We start from the raw sequence: 22,147 nt of genomic DNA, 5'->3' as shown, positions 1-22,147 counted from the left end.
CACAGTTCTTAGAGGACTATCTGACAACCTCCTCAAGTAAAGGCACTGCTCCTCTGCCGCTTCTCCCAGGAGATGACATCTTCACTGATTACTCTCACTGTCAGGAAGTTGCTTCCCCAGCAGAGCTGTGGTAGCTCAGTGAGTGACTGTGATAAAGTTCTACTTCACCTTGGCCTGTCTCTCTCCTTTGGCACAGATGGATCTATCAAATGGATAAAAGGACCTGGAAAAAACCCAGCACAACAGAAGCTGGGGCAGGAGGAGAAGGAGCCATTCAACACCTACACCTGGCTGGGGATGGTCAGAGAGCATAGGTGCAGAACAAAGCAAAGCTCTTACACATCCCTTAGTCCTTGTTTAACAGCTTACCATTCATATCAGATGTGTATGTTGCCTTGCATCCAGAGAGACCCAGAACAGCCTATCAAGAGAGAAATCAGGTCAACTCCTCCTGGATCACACCCTGGTGGGAGGGTTTGCGGAGCAAACACCAAGGGACTCCAGTACCACTGTGGAGGACACGAGGTTTGCCTGCCTATAGCAGAGCTTGCCCATGAACCTGGGCACATGTGCAGGGCTGGAGCTGCTCTATGAAGGAGGAAGGCAGAGGGGAGTTAATCCACCCCAGGAAGGGGGTTGGCAGCCAAGCCAGGCACCAAACCCCCCTCCTCCTTCAGGAGCACAAACAGTTCCTCCTCCTATACAAACCCCACAGTGAGCTGCCACCGCGCCGCACTCATCTCCCATCTGCTAAGTGTTTATGATGAAAACCCAATCTATCTTTTTAACCCTCTGCCCAGTTTGGAAGGATTCAAGTATTTATGCTGAATAGGAGCTCTCCCCCTCACACACTTCCCCTGCCCCACCTTGCTTCCCACTCAGAGAACTGAGCATTTTCAGCCCTCACCCCTCTCCCTGGGCAATACATTGCTTTTTGCTTTCCTAGTTTCTCTGGCTTACAAAGACTTTCCATGGGACAGCAGCTGAGGAGGCACCACGCACATCCCTGCTCCCATGAAGAAGCTGGTGGGTCAGGAGGCAGAGGGGACAAGCTCAACAGACTCCTCTGCAGCACAGAGCACAAAGCGGTGCTGTCAGCATCTGTTATTTAGGCTGGGTCCGCGGAGCAGGGGAGTTGCAACTGGGAACAGGGATGAGCTTTGCCAAGTGAATCATTTCTTCCCCATCCCACCCTTTTGGCAAAGCCAGCACCACCTTCCACTTCCAACAAAGGGCATTGGCAGCGCTCGGCTGGGGAAGGGACACGACCCTTTGCCTCCAAGCAGCAGATATTCCTGCTGTCCCTGCTCACCCACGGCCCAGAGAGATGCTGGCTGCATCCCATGGATCCCAGCTGCCCAGACATAAACAGGTCCCTCCCCACGTCCCCAGGGCCCCACCGACACACCTACTGCTGGCAAAGCCAGTGAGCAACACCCACAGCTTGTCTGCTGCAGCTGTGCCTCGCATGGAGCCACACATGGATCGCTTTCCTCTCCAGTTGCCTGCATAAAGACTACGAAAATTAACAGAATAATGCCCATAAATCTGCCATTGCTTCCCCTCAACACCCAGGAAGAGCCACCCCTGTTAGCAACGATTTGGCTCAACAAGGTTTTATATCAGCCTGGTAACTTCAGAGGCTGCGATCCTAATTCAGAGCAGCTGCATTATCCCATTCAGGGAATTAACAAAACCTCCAAGCACAGCACTAACTGATGCTTAAATCTCACTGCTGCCATTATGACCAGCACATACAAATCACTGCAAAGAAACCCCAAACACTCCCCAAAGGAGCATCTTTACTGTTTCTTAACCATCATAAAAGGTTTATTTTACAAAACTATTTACCATACAAACTCTTTATCGGCAGCTCCATTTTATGCTGCTTCTATACAAGATCGATCTGTGAACCATGCCCTTCCGGCTGACAGCATCAGAGTGCAACCAGGAGTCAGGAGACCCAAAATGCCTCTATAGTCTTTAGAAATCAAAGAGCAAATCAAGGTAAAGGCAGAGAATCACCAGCTGATGGCTTCTCCCCTTTCTTATGACAATATTTCACTTTCCATACTGTTTTTCAGTGGGAACAAAACCATCCTGCAAGAAGAGGCTATTGTCATCTCACAGATGGGGAAACTGAGGCAGGGAGGAGGAACCTTTGTCCAGACTCATTTTGGCTGGTCCCTGACAGGCCATGACAGTGCTTTAGCCAAAGGATGCTGCTCCCAGATTAAAGCAATTCCACAAATTGTTTAAATTGCACCAGAAAGGAGGAAGCCAAAGAAAACCATCAGGTTTTGACAGTACAAATCTAAGTCAGACCTGCCCCGCTGCAGCCAGATGAGAATTTTTCACATTCTTTCTCTGCTTTCCTCACCTCAACAGAATGGGAAGGAAAAGCAGGTTTTCCTCCTGTGCCTTGTTAGGCTGACACTGGGTGGAAATGATGCTCTTTGTTTACAAGCAGGGAAGCAGACCTGGGGGTTGTTCCTCTGAGCAGAGGAAGCACAGGCACACTAACACTTGACCTCTGCTACTACTGGAGTCATGCAGCACTGCAAAGCCAAAGGCTTCTTCCCTTTCAATATCCGCTGTAAACAGTTCAGTTCAGCATGAAAAGCACAGTGAGAACTACCCCATCCTTTCAACTCTGGCTTCTGCTACAGGTTCCTTCGCTAACATCATGCTCCTACTGACCCAGGTGATTAACAGCAAAGCGTCTACAACCGAAACAGCTACAGAGGAAAATAGAGCTATTTGGGCCCTGAAACGCTGTAGTGAGTGAGAGTATGAACTGAAGGCTAGCCTCATACCAAGGAGGGATTCCCACTTTGCTGGTAGCACCTTTGAAAACCTCCCTCTTCCACCAAAGATGATTTTCTCTCTATCAGAGAGGCAGCTGAGCATCACTCAGCACAGAGAGGACAGGTGAGCAGGGGCACAACCAGCCCATGCCCAGCACACACAGCTCCACACCCCCAGCACCACGCCAGGGGTTTTATTTCCTCTCAGTGTACAAAGAGTGGTTCATGTGAGCTTATCTCCTGTGCAGTGCTGCTGTTCCACCAGCAGAGAATCATCTCCAAAGAATGCTTCAGTAATGCTGCGGTGCTGAATTTCAGAGGGACACTTAATCTCGCCCAACTGCTTCACTACGGCCAACTTTCTGAGCATGAAATATTTAACTATCCATAGGCTTCCTGTGCTATAATAAAGTGACTGCTAACAAGCCTCTAAAGTAAATATGTGAAGAGGAAAGTGGGAGATGGTAAATACATAAAACAAAGTCTAATTACTCTCTTCCTTCCATCCCCTGAACCCAGGACACTGCTCACCCCTCCAGCAGCAGGGACCCAGAGCCAGAACATCTCCCCTCTGGATGTTGGGAGAGTGCATAGGGGAAGAATTGGAAAGAGGAGGTCAACACAGATTTGGGAGGAGCACCGTTATCAACTCTCCTTCATTCTGGGGATGTAAAACCACATCTGGCTTGCCAAAAAGAAATCACACCCTGAATTTGAGCTACTTTGTAAAGCCCCTCACTTCTTCAACTCCGCTTCTCCCCCACTGCACTTAACTGCCTGTTAATACAATGTGAGAGTTAGCACAAGTAATGAGAACCACCCAGAACCCCCACCTGTGTGATAGAGAGGAGCTCGTGCTGTACACATTCCCTGGCACAGAAGCTCTTAAGCAAGGTCAGCCTTACCTCATCCCACTCGGAAGCAAAGGACGGGGACTTTTCCAGCCTCTTCTTCCCCGTGCTGCAGTTGGAGAGCGATTCGCTCCGGCTCCCCATGGCATCGTCCTCTGTCGGAGAGCAGGTCAGAAGATCAGAGTCTGATTTCGACAAGCTGCGGCTGAGTTTGAGCTCAGCTTTGGGTTTGCTGCCTGGGTGGGCTCTGCCCACAGCTCTGTCCCCCTCTTCCTCAGCACCGCCGGGGTGCTGGGGCACGTGGGGCGTGACTACAGCTCCAGGATCCGCCCGGTTGACGTGCGTGTGCTGCACGGTCGCGTAGACCACTTTCTGGGTTTGGTCTGGAGAGCTGGTCCGTACCGAGCCACAGGCAGGTAAGGCAGCATCCTCCAGCTGCATAGCACGTGCCTGGCTTGTAGCTTCCGTGCCTCCTTTCTCCACGGAGGAAACGAGCCTGAAAGGGTCCTCACTTATCTCACAGATTGGGGAAGAACCGTGAAGCAACCCTGAAAACTGCTCCGGAACCTGGATGTCCTGACCGTCAGCAGAGTCCTGGCTGCGGCTGCCACTGCTCCTCCTGTGGTCTTCAAGGAGATGAAAACAGGGCAGGGGGGAGGAAATTAGAAACAGGGAAGAAGCAGCAAAATTCCATCTCTCCCCCCTGCCTTCCCTCAGCAAGGGAGGCAGAGATAAAGAGAGAACAGTTCCGTATTGTTCCGCGTGCTCAACTTGTACCCAAAGTCATGGCATTTATGAAATTCCAAACACTGGCCTGATTTATGCAATCTGGCAGCTCTCCTTGTTGTTTTATTCCTGTTAACACTAACTATCAGGCCTTGCTATATAAGGCTAAGAGAAGTGCTAACTATATCCTGCAGAGAGAGCAAGTGAGGTAGGAGAAGCGGAGTCGGAGGCTCCTGGAACATCTGATAGATTTCCATAAAGGCCAAAGTGTTATTTAGAGCAGCGCTCCCTGCTCTTGGCACGAGCTGCAGGGTGGGGAAGCTTCTGGACTGTAATCAACCTGCCAGTTCCAAAATCCATCCCCCAAAAACAACCCCTGCTTTCCTCCCTAGTGGTTTCTGAGTTTAACCTCTCCTCCCTACTCAGGGGAGAGAAATAAACAGTTGAGGCAATAAAAAGACTAGTTCAAGAAGCCTCTCTCTTGCAAGGGAAGCCCTGAACACAGAGCGGTCTCATCTGCTAAGGCAGCGGAGCACCGGCTGTCCCAGAAACACAACACTGCTACACCAACATCTTTAATATCAGGTACCACAGCCCTGCATCGATCATGAATAATTGATCCCAACTGCCAAGTGTGTGCACAGACATCCATGCACTCACCCTGGTCACAGCTGAACGTGCATGTGAACTGTAAAAGCAAGACTGTAGAGCTAAGAGCATAACTTTAGTTCAGCAAGGATTCCTATATGCACCCGTAAGTATTTGCAAGTTTTAACCACTTTCATTTAGTGCTGAAGAAACACCCTTCACTCTGAAGACTGAAAAAAGAACAATAAAGAAAAGCAGCCCCATGGCATGGCTCTGAAATGCAGGGAGGATGTTCAGACCCCAATAACGTGGCTCAAACACAGGGAGGATGTTTAGATGTGAAGAGGAAATTGCTTGCTTTGCAAGACAGCAGCTCTCAGAAGCCAAGGCAAAGGAATCCTCATTTCAGTAAGGCAAAATACACTAATGAATTTTACTTATCTTTAACTAAAAGCAGCCTATTAGCAACAAGAGAGGGATCAACTCCTTCCCCAGAAGCACCCCTCCCAGCACTAAGCTTGACCAGGGCATTTTCACACACTAACACCCATCTGGTTTTATGCCCTAACGCCAGGAATGAGGCAGGAACAATCAGTCATTGGTCTCTGCAGGCCACCTCAGATGGGCTGTACTGTGCCCCCTGTGTGCTGAGCGGAGCGGGTCCCTCTCGCAGGTATGTGTTTACTCCACAAGATGCTCAAAGCACTTTGCTCGGTTGGCAGCTGAGTCAGGAGCAGCAGAGGCCCGAGCGGAGGTTGACTGCCTGGGCAGCGCGCCGCAGACCACGCTTCCCACTGGAATCAAGTGATGCGAGGCCTTATTGCAGTCTGGATCCTATGAGTTAAAGATTCCAGGACAATGAAGTAGTTGTTGATGATCCTGCACGGGCACATAAACCACAAGTTGTGTGGCTGAAGTTGCCAAGGGGGAGGCACATTCCCTGCAGGCAGGCGGCGTCACCAGCACCATTCCCAACACTGGGGAGTGCCAACAGCAGCACCCCGTCAGGAGATCAAAAGACCAGACTATGTTCAGTTACTTTGCATAAAGTTATGAAGCTGTAATGCTGGAGAGAAACCTAAGAGGAGATGAGACATGCTGCGTTCACAGGACAGACTGGTCTGAATAAGGTAAAGCTACCGACCTGGGAAGACGAACACAGCATTGAAGGGACAGTCACAGTAACCTAATGAGGAGGGAAAAACTCCTGCAAAATCCAGAGCCTTTCTTCTCAGACTCTTTCCTTCCCTGGGAATCATTTCTTCCATGCCCCAGCTTAACCTTTACTGACATTTCTGCTGAAGGGAGGGGGGCGGCTGGTGAAAGTTTGTGCCACGTGCTGGAACACTTGAGTCCAGCCAGAACAAAATGCTCCAAATCCAGCTCCCGAGCCTCACAAAAGGACTCCTGTTGAACAGAAATCACAGCCGCCATTCATCCTCGAGCCCGTGAAGGACCTGAAACACAAGGAAGCTGCCAGGGAAGGAAGGGATGAAGCAAGAGCAACAGCACTTGCTCGGAAGATGTGAGGAACATCATGAAGGAGATGTTCAGAGCCTGCTCTGAAAGATGCAGACAGAACTCATGTAGGAACAGTCATCTTGTTTCTTCTTATCACTGAGGTGCACGTGGCAGGAACCCTGAGGGTTTCAACTAAAGGGGCCTCAGGATCAGCCAGAACCACCACTGGCCACATCAGGAAGATAGACCTTTTCAGGACAGGTTACTGACATGATCCAGCTGATGTGCTGAATACTTTCCTCATGGCACAAAGATGAAAACAGCAGTCATTTTTTAGGGGTGTAGTGAATTTGGAGAAGGGAAAAATAATATTCAGGTGATAGAAAAGCAGAGAGCCCCCAGTTCCATCCATCTGCTACACTCAGGGATGTGAAAGCACCCTCGTACAGTGACACTTTTAAACTGAGAAAGGGAAACGTCCTTAACACAGGGACTTCTGTCCAGCTCCCTTAGCTGATCTTACACCCAAACATAGACATCTGACTGGTCCTGACTTCCTCAGCCAATGCCTGCTGCAGGTTTCACCAACAGGAGAGGCTGCTTCCAACACCTAAAGGGAACAGGAGCCCCTTTCTGGGTACAGCCTGTCAGCTTCCCAGGCAGGATTCAGTTACGAGCTCCTCTGCCAGCAGCCTGATGATCCCAGATACGAAGCACTTCCCTAAACTCCTAACACTGAGCTGCAATTGCCCTGCCTCAATTGAGTTTCCTTCCCTGTATATCATCAGCAGGATTTGTTTCATGTCCCTGGATTAGGAGAACGAAGCTGTTATTGCAGCTGCTTTTTGCTTAAGCTCCCCAATCTTAGAACTAGCAAGGGCATACCCTAGCTTCTAACTTTGATATAGAAAAGGCTCTCTGTGCTACATCATGTCAGAATTTGTCAAGTGAGGAGCATGCAAACCTATCTCCTGTGGCACAGAAAGCCAGCAAGGAGGAAAGTGGCCTTTAGGGTGCATTTCAGAAGTGCAAAAATAACCTTCAGCTGCAATAAAACTGAACCAATGGCTCATTTACAGTGAGGTACTGCATGTGAAATCCAGACCTGTACAGTGGCTCCTGGATTAGTCTCGCCAAGCTCAGTCATGCTGGGTAGTTTATTCTCCAAAAGCTACCTGAACTTGTGCTCTTCTGTACTCCTTCCTCTATCCCCCTTTCAAGGAAGAGCAATAAAACACTGCCCTAGTTGCTTAATATGATTCTGGAGAGAAGCTTCTAAATACATCATGACAACAGAAATGAGGGCTTGGATCTGAGACATGGAAAGGGATCTGTCCTCCAGCCATAATGAAACCAAGGGAAGGCATGTAGGCTCTGGTTCTACACTATCATTCACCTCGTGGTAAACCAGGGGGTTTCTATCCCTTCCAACCTTTGTTTGTGATACCCATGTGTCCCCCAGGACTCCCTACAGTGATAATGCATCCTGCTGTTCCTGTGGTCATAATCTGGCTCTGTGCAGAGATATTTCCTTTAAATCTCTCTGCAGCATGCTTTGGTTTTATCACTGGCTCATTTCAGACCCTGGTTTGGAGCTCAGTCATACATCTGGTTGAACCAGTATAACCACAAAGAAAAACCCTAGCAAGAGGAAGGGCAAAGTAGACACTTCCTACTGGGCTTCCTATGGAAGCAGCACAACAGAACCTCAACAAATACCAGGTTTTAAAACTATCAGAAGGAACCGAGTCCTACCTGCAGCTGGTTACTGCTGACAGCCCTTGTGGGTGACTCTCCTGAGAAGCAAGACAGACATCAAAACTCAGCAGTGTTTTCTGCAGCCATCTTCCATCAGGTCTCTGAATGCAGGAGCTGAACAGTCTCCTCCTGGTCAGTCCACACACAGTTCACCGCCCTTGGCCTAGTTACAAGTCCTGAACACCCTGACTTCATGCATGTGATTGCATATAGTTTCCTTACCAAAGGGGATGGGAAAGCATTTGGCTTCAACCACTTCTGATACTCTGCCTAAAACATGAGGCCAACTTGTCCCAGTGCTCCAGCATGTGACAGCAAACTGCTGCAAGGGACACAAAAGGCAACCAAAGCCAGGCGGATAATACCACATTCATCTCCTCGCTGCATACATGACAACTCACAGCCAGAGAAACAAAGACAGCTATCACATATGAAAGGCACCATTAAACCCAGCATGCCCGAAATTCAGCCTTTCAGCTGCCCTCAAAAGCCCTTCTCAATCCGCCAGAAGAATCAGAGTCCTCCTCTTCTGACCAAAGGCTCCTCCAGAACACATCAAGTAACATCTAGAAGCCCAGTCTCTCAGATCGAGAGCCAAGAAACAATTTAAGGCCATGTTCAGCCTGCTCCTTGTCTTGGGACTGAGCTGCTGCCTTTGATGCTCCAGGACCCTTCTGATCCAGAGGTGGGAAAATTCTCTAACACCCCAAGTAAGGCCTTAGTACCTCCTTCAGCCCTTGTTTAACGTCTTACCAAAATGATTCTGCTACTCCCTAAATGCATCTTCTCCCCCAATCCTATCAGTATATACCTCACGTCATACTTGCTACATCTTCTTCTACATGTCCTCCTGGCATCTGACCCCAAGTACTGCAAAAGCAGGAAACATTTGCTTTTGTTCCCAGCATAGTAAAGCAGATTTCAAAGCTGATCCACCCTCCCAGAGCAGTTAGGAAACGCCTGTGCAGAAAGAAGCAACCTGTAAGGCCGGGACAGAAAGAAGGGATGAACAACACACACCAGAAAAGTAGTCAGTGTCTCTTTTCATATTAGGGTTGAGAAGCCTGAAGTCCAAAGCAGAGGTGGAAGATGACATGGGGCCCTGTCAAAGCTCAGCAGCTCCTGCAGTACAAGGAAAGCTGCCAGCTGAGGACACAGTCACATATATGCTTGTGCCACAGGGATCACTCTGGGATGTCATGGAAAACAGCTGGTACCCTCTGGAGAAGGGGGACAAACAATCAAGTCTCTTTCTCCAGGTCCACCATGAAGAGCAATGGGAGATGGCTCAGACAAGCTGAAATGCAAGAGATGAGAAATCTGCTGGCTGGGCCCCTTCTCCCAAGCAGCAGCTCTTCACCTCCACCACATCAGTCGGTGCTAATTGCATTTAAGAGAGCAGACAAGTCCTGGAAGATGAGAAAACTCAACTGCGTCCTTGGATTTCTCCCACTACAACAGTGAGAAGGGCTCTAGGTCTGTTACAAACACAGTAACACTGTCCATAGACCAAATCCTAGCTGTTCATTATCTGACTTTGCTCTGGATCCTTAACAGGCTAAAGATGCTTCCTGTAAGCTCTCCATGAAATGAGGCTTAGATGCCTGCAGTACTAATGTCTTCATGTGTTCAGGGAAAGAGATTTGCATCAAGGACAAGCAGATGCATTACTTTGAGGTTTTATTTTAATCTGACACACAATTATGACACTCATATTCATGAAGCCTGGACACAGTAGCCAGAGAAAGGAACAAAGCAGTCAGGAATAGATTACACTTGAATAACCAGCAATAGCTGCACACTGAAAAGACAGCCTGAAAGCTTTTGGCTCAATGGCTGTCACCCAAGGACTATTCCTGGCTGAGACCACAAAACACCAACCTGAAAAGCATCCTAACTTTGCCTCCGGCAGCAAGTGGCTTTGGCAAATGCTGGTGGGAAAACAATGACCTCTTGTGCCACCCTATCCAAGCCTGGAGTACAGCAGGACTCAGGGAATAGAAGCTATCATGCTGCAGGAAGGGAGGAAAAAAACCTGCAGGTCTTGCAGAGCAGTCAGTGAGGCATCACATCAAGTCCTCGTTATCCTCTGTTCATCCTCAGTGAGATGGTTTCCAGGTTTACAGTTCAAATTAAATCCTTCAAAATTCCTGCTCAGGACTTCTGAATAAAGCAAAAGATGTTTTTTCCTTTAATCTTTTGTTGTTGTTGAAGGAAAGCCAAACAGCCCAGCACCAGCCAAACACAAGAGACAAGGTGTTCCCAGATCCTTTGTAAAGCACAGAAGTCCCTCTGGGAGAAGGGAGACTAGTTTGAGACTTAACCTGGCTACGTGGTGGATTTTCAGTCCGTTCTAGAAAGGGGCTTGCTCAACACATGATTGTTTTCCTCCCTTGTTAGTTTACATCTCAAATTAGCTTTACTACACGGGGGGATGTTGATTTTAAGACCAGGCTAGCAGGGCAAATCATCTGCTGGTATAAACATGCAAAGCCAGCAGGGCTTCAAGTTCAGCTGGATGGAGAATACAGCTCATATGAATGCTTGTATCAGATCATCTCTTCCACCCCTCTGCATTCACTTGACTTTGCCCAGGATTTGCTTATTTCCCAAGTTAACAGAAGAGCTCTTTGCAATCTCTCAGTTGTCAGAATAGAGCTGCCCTTCCTCTGTGTACATTTTGTACCGGAACATTTAGATCTCTCCTTTCTAAAAGCAAAGATTACCAGGAAACGAAACAATTGCAATGCTGACCCAGCCACCCCACCCAACAAAGAGTTTAACTGTTCCAGTTACTCTCTGCCCTCTATACTTTCCTTTAAATGCACCTAAGCAAACAGCTCTGCTCTCTGGATGGCCACTTACCTTTCGTTTTCCTATCCACTGCAACAGGCTTCTTAGTTTCTGCTGTAAGCAGCAGCTCGTAAGGGTGTTCCTCTTCTTCAGCTCCACTTCCCCTGCTCTTTCCTCGTGCACCAGAGGCCTAATGAAAAACAGCATAATGCAGAGCTCCACAAAGCAGTGCTATTTATCCCAGCAATAAAGCACAAGGCCTCTTTATGCCATGGTTTAAGCAAGGAATTGGCAGATGCAACACCTTCGCTGTGCAGTGGGATCCAAAATGTAATACCCCCTTTTTTTTTACCCCCCAAAAAACCACCCAAACCCCCTTTATTTTATAGTATTTAAGAGTGCCAACAGCTGTCTGTCACTGACAGATTCACTGTGCCAGGTCTGCAGACAGCCTGGAGGGGAAAAAAGAGCTGAGGCCATTATTCCTGTTCATCAGATTTACTGTCGCTATTGGAATCTGCATCGTCATTCATTATTTAGTTCCTGCTCTATTGGGACATGGCTAAAGAAAATAAAAAGCTCAAATCCCTTCCTCCTTCTCAGAAGTCTCAGCTCTAGCATTCCTAACCTCAGGATGCACAGTCGATTTAGGACTAAAGAGCCTCAGGCAACACTGTATAAACCCAGTGTAACCTCAGGACGTGCAGCAGTGATTGTGCTCATTTTAATCCTCAAAAGTCTCTGATTAGCAGTTGCTTGTAATACTAGGAGACCCTCCAGCAAGCTGCTCTGGAAAGGCATCATCCATGTGCATGGTCTTGAAGCAAGATCCAAATGAGTCTTGCCACAGACTCACACTTTGGTCTACCTCAGTGCCAATGGTTTGACATCCTTATAGAGCCACATGTGCCATCCCAGTGCTAACTGGGCTAAACTGGGCTGCAGGGCACCCTGCCTGCATGGTCAGCTGCCTTCCAGCACCATCTCCTGGCCAGACTCTGGCAGGTTGATGCAATCCTGTCTCAGGAGCCGTGTGTGCCTACAGCCCAGGGTGGTGGAGCCAAACCCAAGCCAGAAAACAAGTGATCCTGACCTCCTGCAAGACAAGGAAGAACAGGTCTGAACAAGACATCCCCCCAAAGAGGGCTCTTGTACTGCTCTGGAACAGCCACTGTCTAGACAGTAGACTAAGCACCACCTCCAGTTTCTTCCCCAAAGTGAAAGCATCCAGGCTGCTTCAAGGGCAAATAGGTACCTACCTGCCAGCAGTCTAGCCAGGACCTCTGGAAGCTTAGGCAGGCTTGGAGAGGCACCAGGAGCCAGCAGCACAGACAGGATTCCAACATCCGTGCCTGGCTTTTAAATCAACTTTCTCAATGGGAGGAAATGGGCCGTGTCCGGCAAAGAAAGTCTTTGTTTTACCTGCTTGGAACGGGAGCTGTCAGGCAGAGCTGTTCCTTTTGAGGTGAAGATGCTCATCATGAGCAAATTAAGGAACAAAACCTCTGACCAGATGGTGGCACAAACCCATCAGACTTTAACAGTGGGTGACAAGCTCTTGCCAGAGAGCTTGGAAAAATGCTGCACAGCAGCAGCCCTCAGAGCAGTTGCAGCCTGGACCTCTGGCAGGCACTAGGATACTCCTCAGACTCTACAGATGATGATCATTGTGCTGTCCTCTTTCAAATGCATTGAACACATTCAAAGGCAATACCTCCCCAGCAATACGCAATTCCCAGCTTTCGCTTTGTAAACATTTGTGTATTTATTTATAGACCTGGTTACACTTTCTTTTCTCCATCTCTCATCCTTCCAAGCTCTATATAGATTTTTTTAATAGAGTTTCAGGTTTAAATTCACCTGAAATGAAGACCATTGTTCACTGGAGAACTGTGCTTGCTCTGTAGGCTCTGCAGCCAGGAGTAACAAAATCAAACCAACTTTTCTTCCAGTTCATCTTTCATTTATTTATACGTTGGTGAGCATGTAGAAATATTCACTATGAGCAAAGCCCAAAAATAAGATGATGTTAATAATGAGCATGCTCTTCAAAGCGTATTTAATCCACAGCAATGAACTCTGGAAGGCTTTGAAAGGGTAACTCATCTCTTTTCTCTCTCCTCCCTCAGCAGAGCTGGACACCAAGCTGCTGGAACAATCATGGTGCCTTGTCTTTCATCTGCACTTCCCTTTTGGAGATGAGGAGTAAACAAGTGAAACTGCAGCCTCATTTGCCAATGCAGACTCTTACTCAGCTCCAACCCCAGAAGGTTTCTGCAGATAGTGGAAGGCGGCACTCGAGCACCTCAAACAATCAGCTCTTCTGCCTGTTTGTACTCATGTTTTTCCATGATGAAAGTGAAAACTTTCTTGTTTATGCACATCTGCTTTGACTGATAGCCCCATCTTGGCAACTGAATAAAAAGACTACTTTCCAAACTACAGCTTGGCCCAGCCCCAGAATACTCAATGACTGACTGTCCTGGCTCTAATGTGAGGGCAGGTCTAGAGGATCAGACCAGGATGCTGCAATGAGACATTTACAGCATTCCCTAAGCTTATTCCTGTTCACGCCTGCCCAACCCAGGGGGAACATGTACTGAGATGATAAATAAGGGGCAGGAGTCAGAAAAGCAAAGCATCCCAGAAGCAGCACGGAATCACAGCCAAACCAGCCTTATCAGTAGACCGAGAAGGCAGCGACACACACACTGCCCGTAAGTTCTATCAACGAACTTGGTGATAAATCCAGATCTCCCCAGCGAGTCACTCTGTACAAGTCTATTTGCCAGCAAGACTTCCTTTAATGGATCATATTTCCAAAGCCATTAAAACCAGGACAACCCAGCAGGTGCTTGATAGTTAAATATGGCAAGATAACTCAGCAGGGGCAGTCAGTGCATGCTTCCCTCCCTAGTGTTTGTCATCATGAACACGTTCTGCTGCCAATTATGCTGTGACCGGCTCTGCAGCTCTCTTCTGCTGCCAGCCAGCCAGCCATGGACTGGTTATCATCCTGCAAAGCCATTTCAACAGCAGTGGAGAGATCAGCCCACAGTTTCACGTTTCAGGTGAAATTATGCAGTGTTTGGAGCTTTACTCTCTAGAAAAAGCCAGTTCTGTTAAAGCAAATAATGTTTACTCATGTCTCATGTAGATGCGACATACTTCAGAAAACAGATCACATTCCTGCCTTGTAGGAACTTCAGCAGATCAACACATTCAAAGCAAAGCATCTGGTGAATGGGAGGCTGTTACAACACACTCCACTTGTTTTACATACAACCCACTGCACTCGGAAAAGCAAGGAAATCCTCAAGATCTGGGTTTGCTTTGAAGATTTTCCTGGGTGTCAGAAGTCGCCAAGGCACATTTGTGGTTTCACACCCCCCATAGATGGGTCTCCTGCAAAGCCCTCACATCCAAGTGATGTAAAATGGAGTAAAAATGAGCAATTGGAAGCCCAGGAGCAAAGATGCAGAATAGGAAGGCTTTAGCTTCATCAAAAAGCAGCTCACATGCATTGACCTCTGCAGAGACAGCTTTAACATATGCTGGGCCAGATTCTCGGCTGAATTCAAACCCCTGATCCCTGTTCATGTCAGTGGGATCCACAAGCCCACGTTGCTCCTCCACATCTGGAAGCTCAGTGGAAACAGGAACTAATGGCCCTCTGGGTTTCAGTCTCAAGTGAAGATGCATTTGGTGGGATCATTACAAATGGGCAACAGTCCACATCACAATGTGAGTCAGAAAAAAACCTCTTCCTAAGGGAATTCCCAGCCAAGAATAGGAAAGTAAGGCTAAAGGGCAACACAGAGGTGCCCTGGAAGAACTGCACAAAGGAAGTTCCCATGGCAAGTGACAGCAGCAATGCTGGAATGAAGGAAAACTTCCCACTCACAACCCAGCTTGCAAGGTTAATATCATAGTTGGCTCCTCCCAAATTAATTAAACTGATCTTTACACCACACTCCTGTAAAACACCCCAGATCAAGCCTCACATACCTCACAGGAAGCACCATGGCCTATCTTCTCCACATGCTGCTCCTCCTCTTCATCAGGTGGTGGCTTGGCAGGTGGCGGTGGACGTTCCCTCTGTGATTTAGAAGATCACAGTCAACTGTGTTGTGTTAAAGCACATCCCCTTCTGCTCCCGCCACCGTGTCCATGCTGCTGTGGATGCAGCATGGTAAGGACCTCCTCGAATTCATGTCAGTGGAGAAGTTCAGTCCTACCAGCACAGAGCCTGAGGCTGCTACTGATAACAGAGCACCCACTTGTGCTCTGCAGTGGTGACACTGCACAAGGCCAGCTCTGGCCCACGTGAGCACCAACTGTGCTGTCAGGAGAATGAAACTGCTGGGCTGGAAGGTGCTGTTTACACAGGCTTAGTGCTTCATTACCTCAGCCAGGTCATTCAGACCCACACTGGTAATCTCAGTGGCAGGGCAACACACAGCCGAGGTCAGTAATGAAATCATGCAAATGGGTAGAAAGGGAAGACATCACTTGTGTCTTAATAAAACAGTAAGTGATTCCAGGGGAACCTTTTATAGTGCAAAACCCTACAGATCAAGAGACAATGCAGCGCTGCATTCCTCAAACATCCCAGCATTGCCTGTGGGCAGCGAGAGCTCGGCGGCTTTGCTTCCATGCAGGGCTGAACACAACTCCAGGTCACCTCCTGCCCTGCAACAGCTCCATCTAATGGCAAAGGGAAGGACGGAGAGGTGGACTGCTCACTCCAAAACCAAGCAAGTTTAGGGATAAACTCCAGCAAGCTCCTGGAACACATCCTTCCTTCTCCCTTTTCGTTGCAGTTCAGCTTCTCATCTTACTTGTGACAGAGCTGAGCTTATTTCACACCAAACACCATCAACACAGGACAGTGCATAGACAGATGTAAGCCACCAAGATTGAGTTAGTAACAGGACAGTGTACTGCACATCCTAGAGAGATCTACCTGAAATGCCAGGCTTCTGGAGCTTTTGTTTCATTTCTACTATATTTGCTAATAGCACAGGAAAAATGATGCCCCCCTGCAGAGAGACAGGAATCATGGTTTCTGTACCAGCAGCAGTTTAATTGTTCTTTGCCTTTTGTCCAGAACTACATCCACAGAGCAGGCTTTGCAAAACTAAGCAGAAAAGCACCCCTGAAGCTGACACAGCACACTGCAAGGCCAGCATCTGCCCCATAGGCATTGGTTGCTAAGGGGGCAGCAAATGCAAGTAACAGAAGGTAAGAAGACTTCACTGTAGACAGTTCCAGGAACTTTGCATTGCTTTGTAAAGCCTTGAGTACCCTCTACAGATCTTTGCAAGTAATACACACACCCCAAAATAAAAGGTTCCACTGCCAACTAGATTCCAATGAGACATTCTTAATTTCTTGAGAGCCTTCTCTTGGGCAAAGCAGAGAGCAAGAGAGATGAGAAAAATGCTGCACGCAAGTTTCCAAATCATTCTTCTACACAAGTTAGCCCTTCAGCTGAGTGTAGTGTCCTGACAAACCCAAATCCACTGGCACCCAAATTCAACAGCCAGAAAACAGATGGATGCAACATGAGGTGAAAATCAGCACAAAGAAGTGGCTATCTGTGGGCAATACAAGAGGGGTTATGTGAAGAGGCCAGTGAAAAGGGGAGGTACCTGCCTGCTGCAGTCAATGTCAGGGATGGGTTTAAAGACTTTCTCCAGCTGGGGGATTGAGAGCCTTTGCAAAATCATGAAATTGAAGGCACATTGCCTACCTTAAGGCAAGCAGGGAGGAGCACACATAGCTACTGTTGTAGTTTAAACCCTGTCATCAAGTTAGCCATGCAGTCCACTCCCCCCCTGCCCTTTCTTCCCCCCTCCTCTGCTCCCCGGGGGAGGGGGAGGAGAATGGAAAGAATGTAACTCCCATGGGTTGAGATAAGAGCAGTCCAGTAACTAAGGTATAACACAAACCACTGCTGCTACCACCAGTAATGATAATGATAAGGGAAATAACAAGGGGAGAGAATACAATACCACCCGTTGAAAAACAGCCTGACTGAGCAGAGAGCCAGCCCTTCCAGGTAACTCCCAGTTACATCCCGGGCATGACATGCTGTGGTATGGAATACCTCTTTGGTTAGTTTGGGTCAGGGGTCCTGTCCCTGCTTCCTCTCCTCCCTGGCAGAGCACGAGACTCACAAAGTCCTTGGTCAGAGTAAACGGTTGAGCAGTAACTAAAAACATCGGTGTTATCAGCGCTGTTCCCAGGCCGAAAGTCAAAACCACAGCACTGCACCAGCTACTAAGAAGGAGAAAAAAATGACTGCTACTGCTGAACCCAGGACAGTTACATACAGGCCTGACTCCTGCTGCTTTGAGACCAGTTGATTCAGGTTCCTTATTCAGAGACTCTCGATCTGAGGATCTCCCACTGGCAAGGCTGTCCAGGGAGTGGCAGGACGTTGCATTGTACAAAGCTTCATATGGGCTCTCCTCTTCTGGGTTCACATCAAAGTCTATGATCAGTTCTGTAACTGCTTTCTCCACATCACCTGGGAGAGGAGGAGAGACACAAAGACATCACTCAGGGCTTCCGCCCCTGGAAAGGCAGCACTTGAAGAAGAAGGGTGCTAGTGACTGTCATGGTATGAAGCCTACCCTGAGATACCCGGCCCACAGGATCAGTGGGCGGAACAAGTGGTGCTTGAGCAGTCTTCTCTGCAGCTTTGGCACTTTTCTTCCCGATGGTGTAATCTGCAGTGAGGTGGGATGACAGGGTCAGTTTGTGTCAGTCTAGTTTTACATCCATTTCAGCATATGCTACTTCCTCCCTTGTGGATAGAAGGCCAATTGTCAGCTTAAGAACTCTCAAAAAAATAACCCATTATTAAAACTTGCAGCTCAGATCCCAAAACAGAAGCAGGAGACCTCTTTAATCACACACACAAGATTAAGAATGGGTCTTTGAACTTTTGCAGGAGTCTTTAATCAGAAAGCTGCAAAGCTCCTGCATAGACACAACATCAGGAGCAGATTACTTCATGTCCTAGACACAAGCTACAGAACTAAAGAGAGATGTAGTACGGTTTTCTGGAGTCATGAGAGAGAAACCAACTCTAGCTGTGATCCAAATCACAGGCAAAGGCAGAAACATTAAACTTACATGCACAGTCAGCCAGCAACACCTCACACAGCCAGCTCACAGGAGCAAACAAACAGCATTTACCTTCAAGAACTTCACTTATAAAGCCCATTTTTTGTCCACTATTTCAGGACAGAGATAATACCCACCAGCCTCACAGGCAAAGCTTAATTAAAAGTCTGCAAAGTGCTTTGAACCTGTAAAGCTCTCAAATGCAAAGCATGAATAATGCACACCAGTTGCATACACTTCTGATCTCTCTTCCCACAGCTGAGAGGAAATTGAGACAGCATAATTACAAGGTATGAATTTAGCTAAAGTGCCACATTCTGTTCCTTAACTTGGACAGACACAATGGGCCAAGCTCCTTAATAAGCCCCAAGTAATCAAGCCCTTTTCTGTAAATCTCATCTGTGAAAAATCCATGCCCAAGCTTCAGAATGAAGTGAGGAGTACAATTTAAGATCTGCGGACAACTATTTGCCACATGAAGGGACAGCTAATCTAAAACCATTTCTAAAGCTATTTACTGCACTTTCTGCAAGCAGATTTAGGCTCTCTTTAATTTTTATTGACTTCTAAAGTGAGTTAAACAAACCTCAATTAAGCCATTGGAACTGTAAAAGTTATGTCACACTCCTTCAGCAAAGGAGCCAATCCCCCTAAAGCCCACCCAAACATCCCCCTGCAAGTGTTTGGTCTGGAGACAATTCACCTGAGCATTGAAGCATCATTTGTTCCTACACCTGTAAGATTCTCATTGAGTGACCCGACCTGAAGCTGCTTTGCTTCCAGCATCTTCCAGGACTACAGAACAAAATCCTGTATGTGCACTAGCACAGTCAGCACCCCAAACTGCTCCCCACGCACAGAGCTACATCACTTACCTTCAATAAGAGCTGCTATGTGTTGGCTTTTCTGAGAGGGAAGCTCCCTCACAATATCCAGAGCTGTCAGGCCTCTGTTATCCTTTATGTTCACATCAATACCTATGGCAAGAGGTGTAGAGAAGGCAAAAGCAAGAATATCTTCTAACTATGCGCAAAATCATGTCTTCCTGTTAAGTCAGATCTTACATTTGTGATCATCACTGGGTGAGCTAAAAAATGCTCTAGAGAGGCAGACCTGAAGCCAAACACTGAGAGAGAACTTCTATAGCCCTCTCCAAGGAACTCTGGTAGCTGGTTGGAGAAACATGCTGCCACTATAATGGGGTTTCCTCAAGTTCTGGGTGAAGGCATCACCACGTTATTGCTTCAAAAGGGGATCAGTCTCTCACCTGCAGCCAGCAATATTTGTACCACATCTGTCTTGCCAAACAAAGCAGCTTCGTGCAAAGCACTGCCTTTTTCAGTCTGCAAATTAAATGGAAAAATAGCATGAAGCCAGACTGGGAATGGGGATGGAGGCATGTTTTAGAAGGTTACAGAAGCGATAAATATATGCCATCATATACAAAGCATGGGCAACAACATCTACACCTGAGGAAAGGCTATCAACCTTATTACAGTGCTGAGAATTCGGAATGGAAAATGGGGATGGTCTCTTCAGAGACATGCAGGCCCAAGATAGAGACCAAGAAAGGACTTTGTACAGCTTAGGGAGAGGTCATGTCCTGGAAAAGAAAGACAAGACCACCCCATACAAGCTAGAACTGCAAAACCAGCATATTCACAAATGGCTTGATAGGAAGAGACACAGTTTGCCTCCATCACTATCAAGAGCTCACGGTACTGCAGGACAGAACAGCTTCAGCTTTTCTTCTCTCTTGCCGTGTGTCTGGGGCTCTTTATCCAACTACCAAGCAGGCAAGAAGCATGCACAGCACCAGAACCCCTCTGAGCAGCTTCTCAGAGCAACTAAGAGCTGAACAAACAGCCCAGAGGCAAACAAACAAAGCTACTGCTTATCTTTCATAAAGGGTCCCTCTGGGAAGAGGGTTGGGTGGAGCTCTCTGTATGGTAACCACAGGGATTCTCCATCCCCTAGCTTTCAGAGCAGCCCTCCACACACAGCCACACCAGATACCTGATAGTTGCTATCCATGCCAGCATCCAGGAGGACATGGACTACAGTTTTGTGACCATTCCTAGCTGCCAGGTGCAGAGGAGTGTGTTTCTTAGTGTTGCAGCTTAAGAGATTGGGGTGAGCGTTCAAGAGCATCTTCACAACTTCCAGCCTCCCGTAGAGTGCAGCCAGGTCCAGAGGAGTCTCAAACTTGTTATTGCGCATGGTGGGGTCCGTCAGCTCCTCCAGAAGGACCTTCACCACCTCTGTGTGGCCATACTGTGCAGCACAGTGCAGTGCCGTCTCGTTGTCGTTGTTCTGGGGGGGGGGTCACAAATGCCAGTGCATCAGAACAGGGCATTACGGAGCTGCCTCATGCCTCACTCAAACCATTGAAGTTTAAATGCAAAAACAGGACCAAAAAGGCAGTCAGGAAGCAGGGAGCCCAGTCTGAAAACAGCCTGGAGGGAGCTTTTCACCATCTCAGTAGCCATTTACCAGGCACAGACATCCCCTCATGAACTCATCAACCAACCACCCAGTGAAAGCTTCAAAACCATCCAGAACAGTAAGCTTTACCCAGATATCATAAATCAGCTCTATGGGAAATAGGTGCTATATGTGTAATAGCCTGCTTTCAAAGCACTGAGGTCAAAATCAAGGGACCATGCTAAGGCTAAAGGAAGGGATTGTTGAGCTGGATCTGGATTCCCATTAATCCTGCTAGCACTTGGGAAAGGCAGTCTGTTATTTGTTGGCAGCATCCCACACCTGGAGGTGCCACAAAAATAGAAGGCTGCAATGTATGGTAGGCAAACTGCAGCATGAGATCTATCTGCTGTAGCTTAACTGTCATCATTTTAGATTTAAACTTCAATTGTTTCAAATCCTACTTATCCTGATTATAACAGTCATTCCACCTTTGCAATTCCAAAGCTCACAAGAAAGGGTGCATTAAGTTACATGCAGTTTGTGAATCAAAGCAGTGCAATCAGATCATTCCACCAAGAAGCCAAGGTCTCAGTTCAGCTGAGGGAAGAGATGTCCAAGCAACAGGAGGACACCTCCACAGTGAAAGCCAGATCCAACCAATGCATGCAGCATTCGGCAGGGTAAAAATCAGCAATGCAAAGCATTGAAAGACAAGCAACCCAACACACTGCACCTGCAGGTGCAAAATCAGAACGTTGCTAGGTTGAAGAAAGCCTTTTCTTGAGTTCACCTCAAGCTTCTAGTTTTATTGCTGTGTGTTACAGAATCATTATACACAAAGGGATTTTGGTTTAGGGCTCTAGAAACAAATATTTGTCTAACAATTTGACCCCCAAAACCCAATAGTACAAACTGTTGCCCACTTCAACTTTAGCTGAAAGAATCACAGCTGAATTTGTCATTTTAGTTCCTATATAGGAAGAATAATTCCTATTGAAACTCAAAAACAAAACCAGAGAACAGACCTGTCTTGAAAGAGTTATAGGTACTACTTTAGAGACCAAATCTGATCACAAGTACCTTCCTTTTGGCTTTCACATGCACTGTCTTGGATACGAGCTTGTAGGAACAGTCAGTATTTTGCACCACTTCACAACCACACACTGCAGAACTTACTCTGTTGTACAGGTACTTTAATCTTATTACTGTGGTAAGTCATTCTAAAGATTACAGGAGTCATGCATGCAAACCCCCACTTGTTTGGATCTGGTATGTGCATCATTTTTCAGCCACATGAGAAGCAGAAGGGAAGTGAGGAGCTCTGGAGAGGCTCTGTGCAGCTGCAGCTTGTGTAAAAGCAAAGCCTAAGGAGGCAGGAAGCAGCATCAGCCACATGCAGGAGTGAGATATTTAGGAAGGCAAGGAAAGAGCACAGCATCACTGTTAGCACAGAAGGTCAAAGTCAAACAACAGACTCTATACTTGGAGTGGCAGAGGCAGCCATGATGAAGGAAGGCACACATAAGTGGACAGAAGTTACTGTAGAATAAAGAAGTCTGCACATAAAATATACATATGGAGTGAGAAGGGGAGAGAATA

At 47.4% G+C, this 22,147-nt stretch overlaps 1 protein-coding gene across 3 annotated transcripts in view; it reads right to left on the bottom strand.

Moving 5' to 3' along the window:
* ANKS1A (ankyrin repeat and sterile alpha motif domain containing 1A) overlaps positions 1-22,147 on the bottom strand; it is a gene marked incomplete at its 5' end in the record, with an annotated part of 112,800 nt that overhangs the window by 55,097 nt on the left and 35,556 nt on the right. For all 3 annotated transcript variants that reach the window (XM_080633193.1, XM_080633194.1, XM_080633195.1), the window contains 8 exons: positions 3,713-4,284; positions 11,057-11,174; positions 14,993-15,082; positions 17,323-17,519; positions 17,626-17,721; positions 18,997-19,098; positions 19,389-19,464; positions 20,138-20,434. In XM_080633193.1, the coding sequence (XP_080489319.1) occupies positions 3,713-4,284; positions 11,057-11,174; positions 14,993-15,082; positions 17,323-17,519; positions 17,626-17,721; positions 18,997-19,098; positions 19,389-19,464; positions 20,138-20,434 (1,548 nt within the window). The remainder of the gene's footprint in view (positions 1-3,712; positions 4,285-11,056; positions 11,175-14,992; positions 15,083-17,322; positions 17,520-17,625; positions 17,722-18,996; positions 19,099-19,388; positions 19,465-20,137; positions 20,435-22,147) is intronic.

The sequence above is a fragment of the Psittacula echo genome, assembly GCF_963264785.1.
Source record: "Psittacula echo genome assembly, chromosome: 22".
NCBI lineage: Eukaryota > Metazoa > Chordata > Aves > Psittaciformes > Psittacidae > Psittacula > Psittacula echo.
This window is presented reverse-complemented; position numbering and strand designations above follow the sequence as displayed.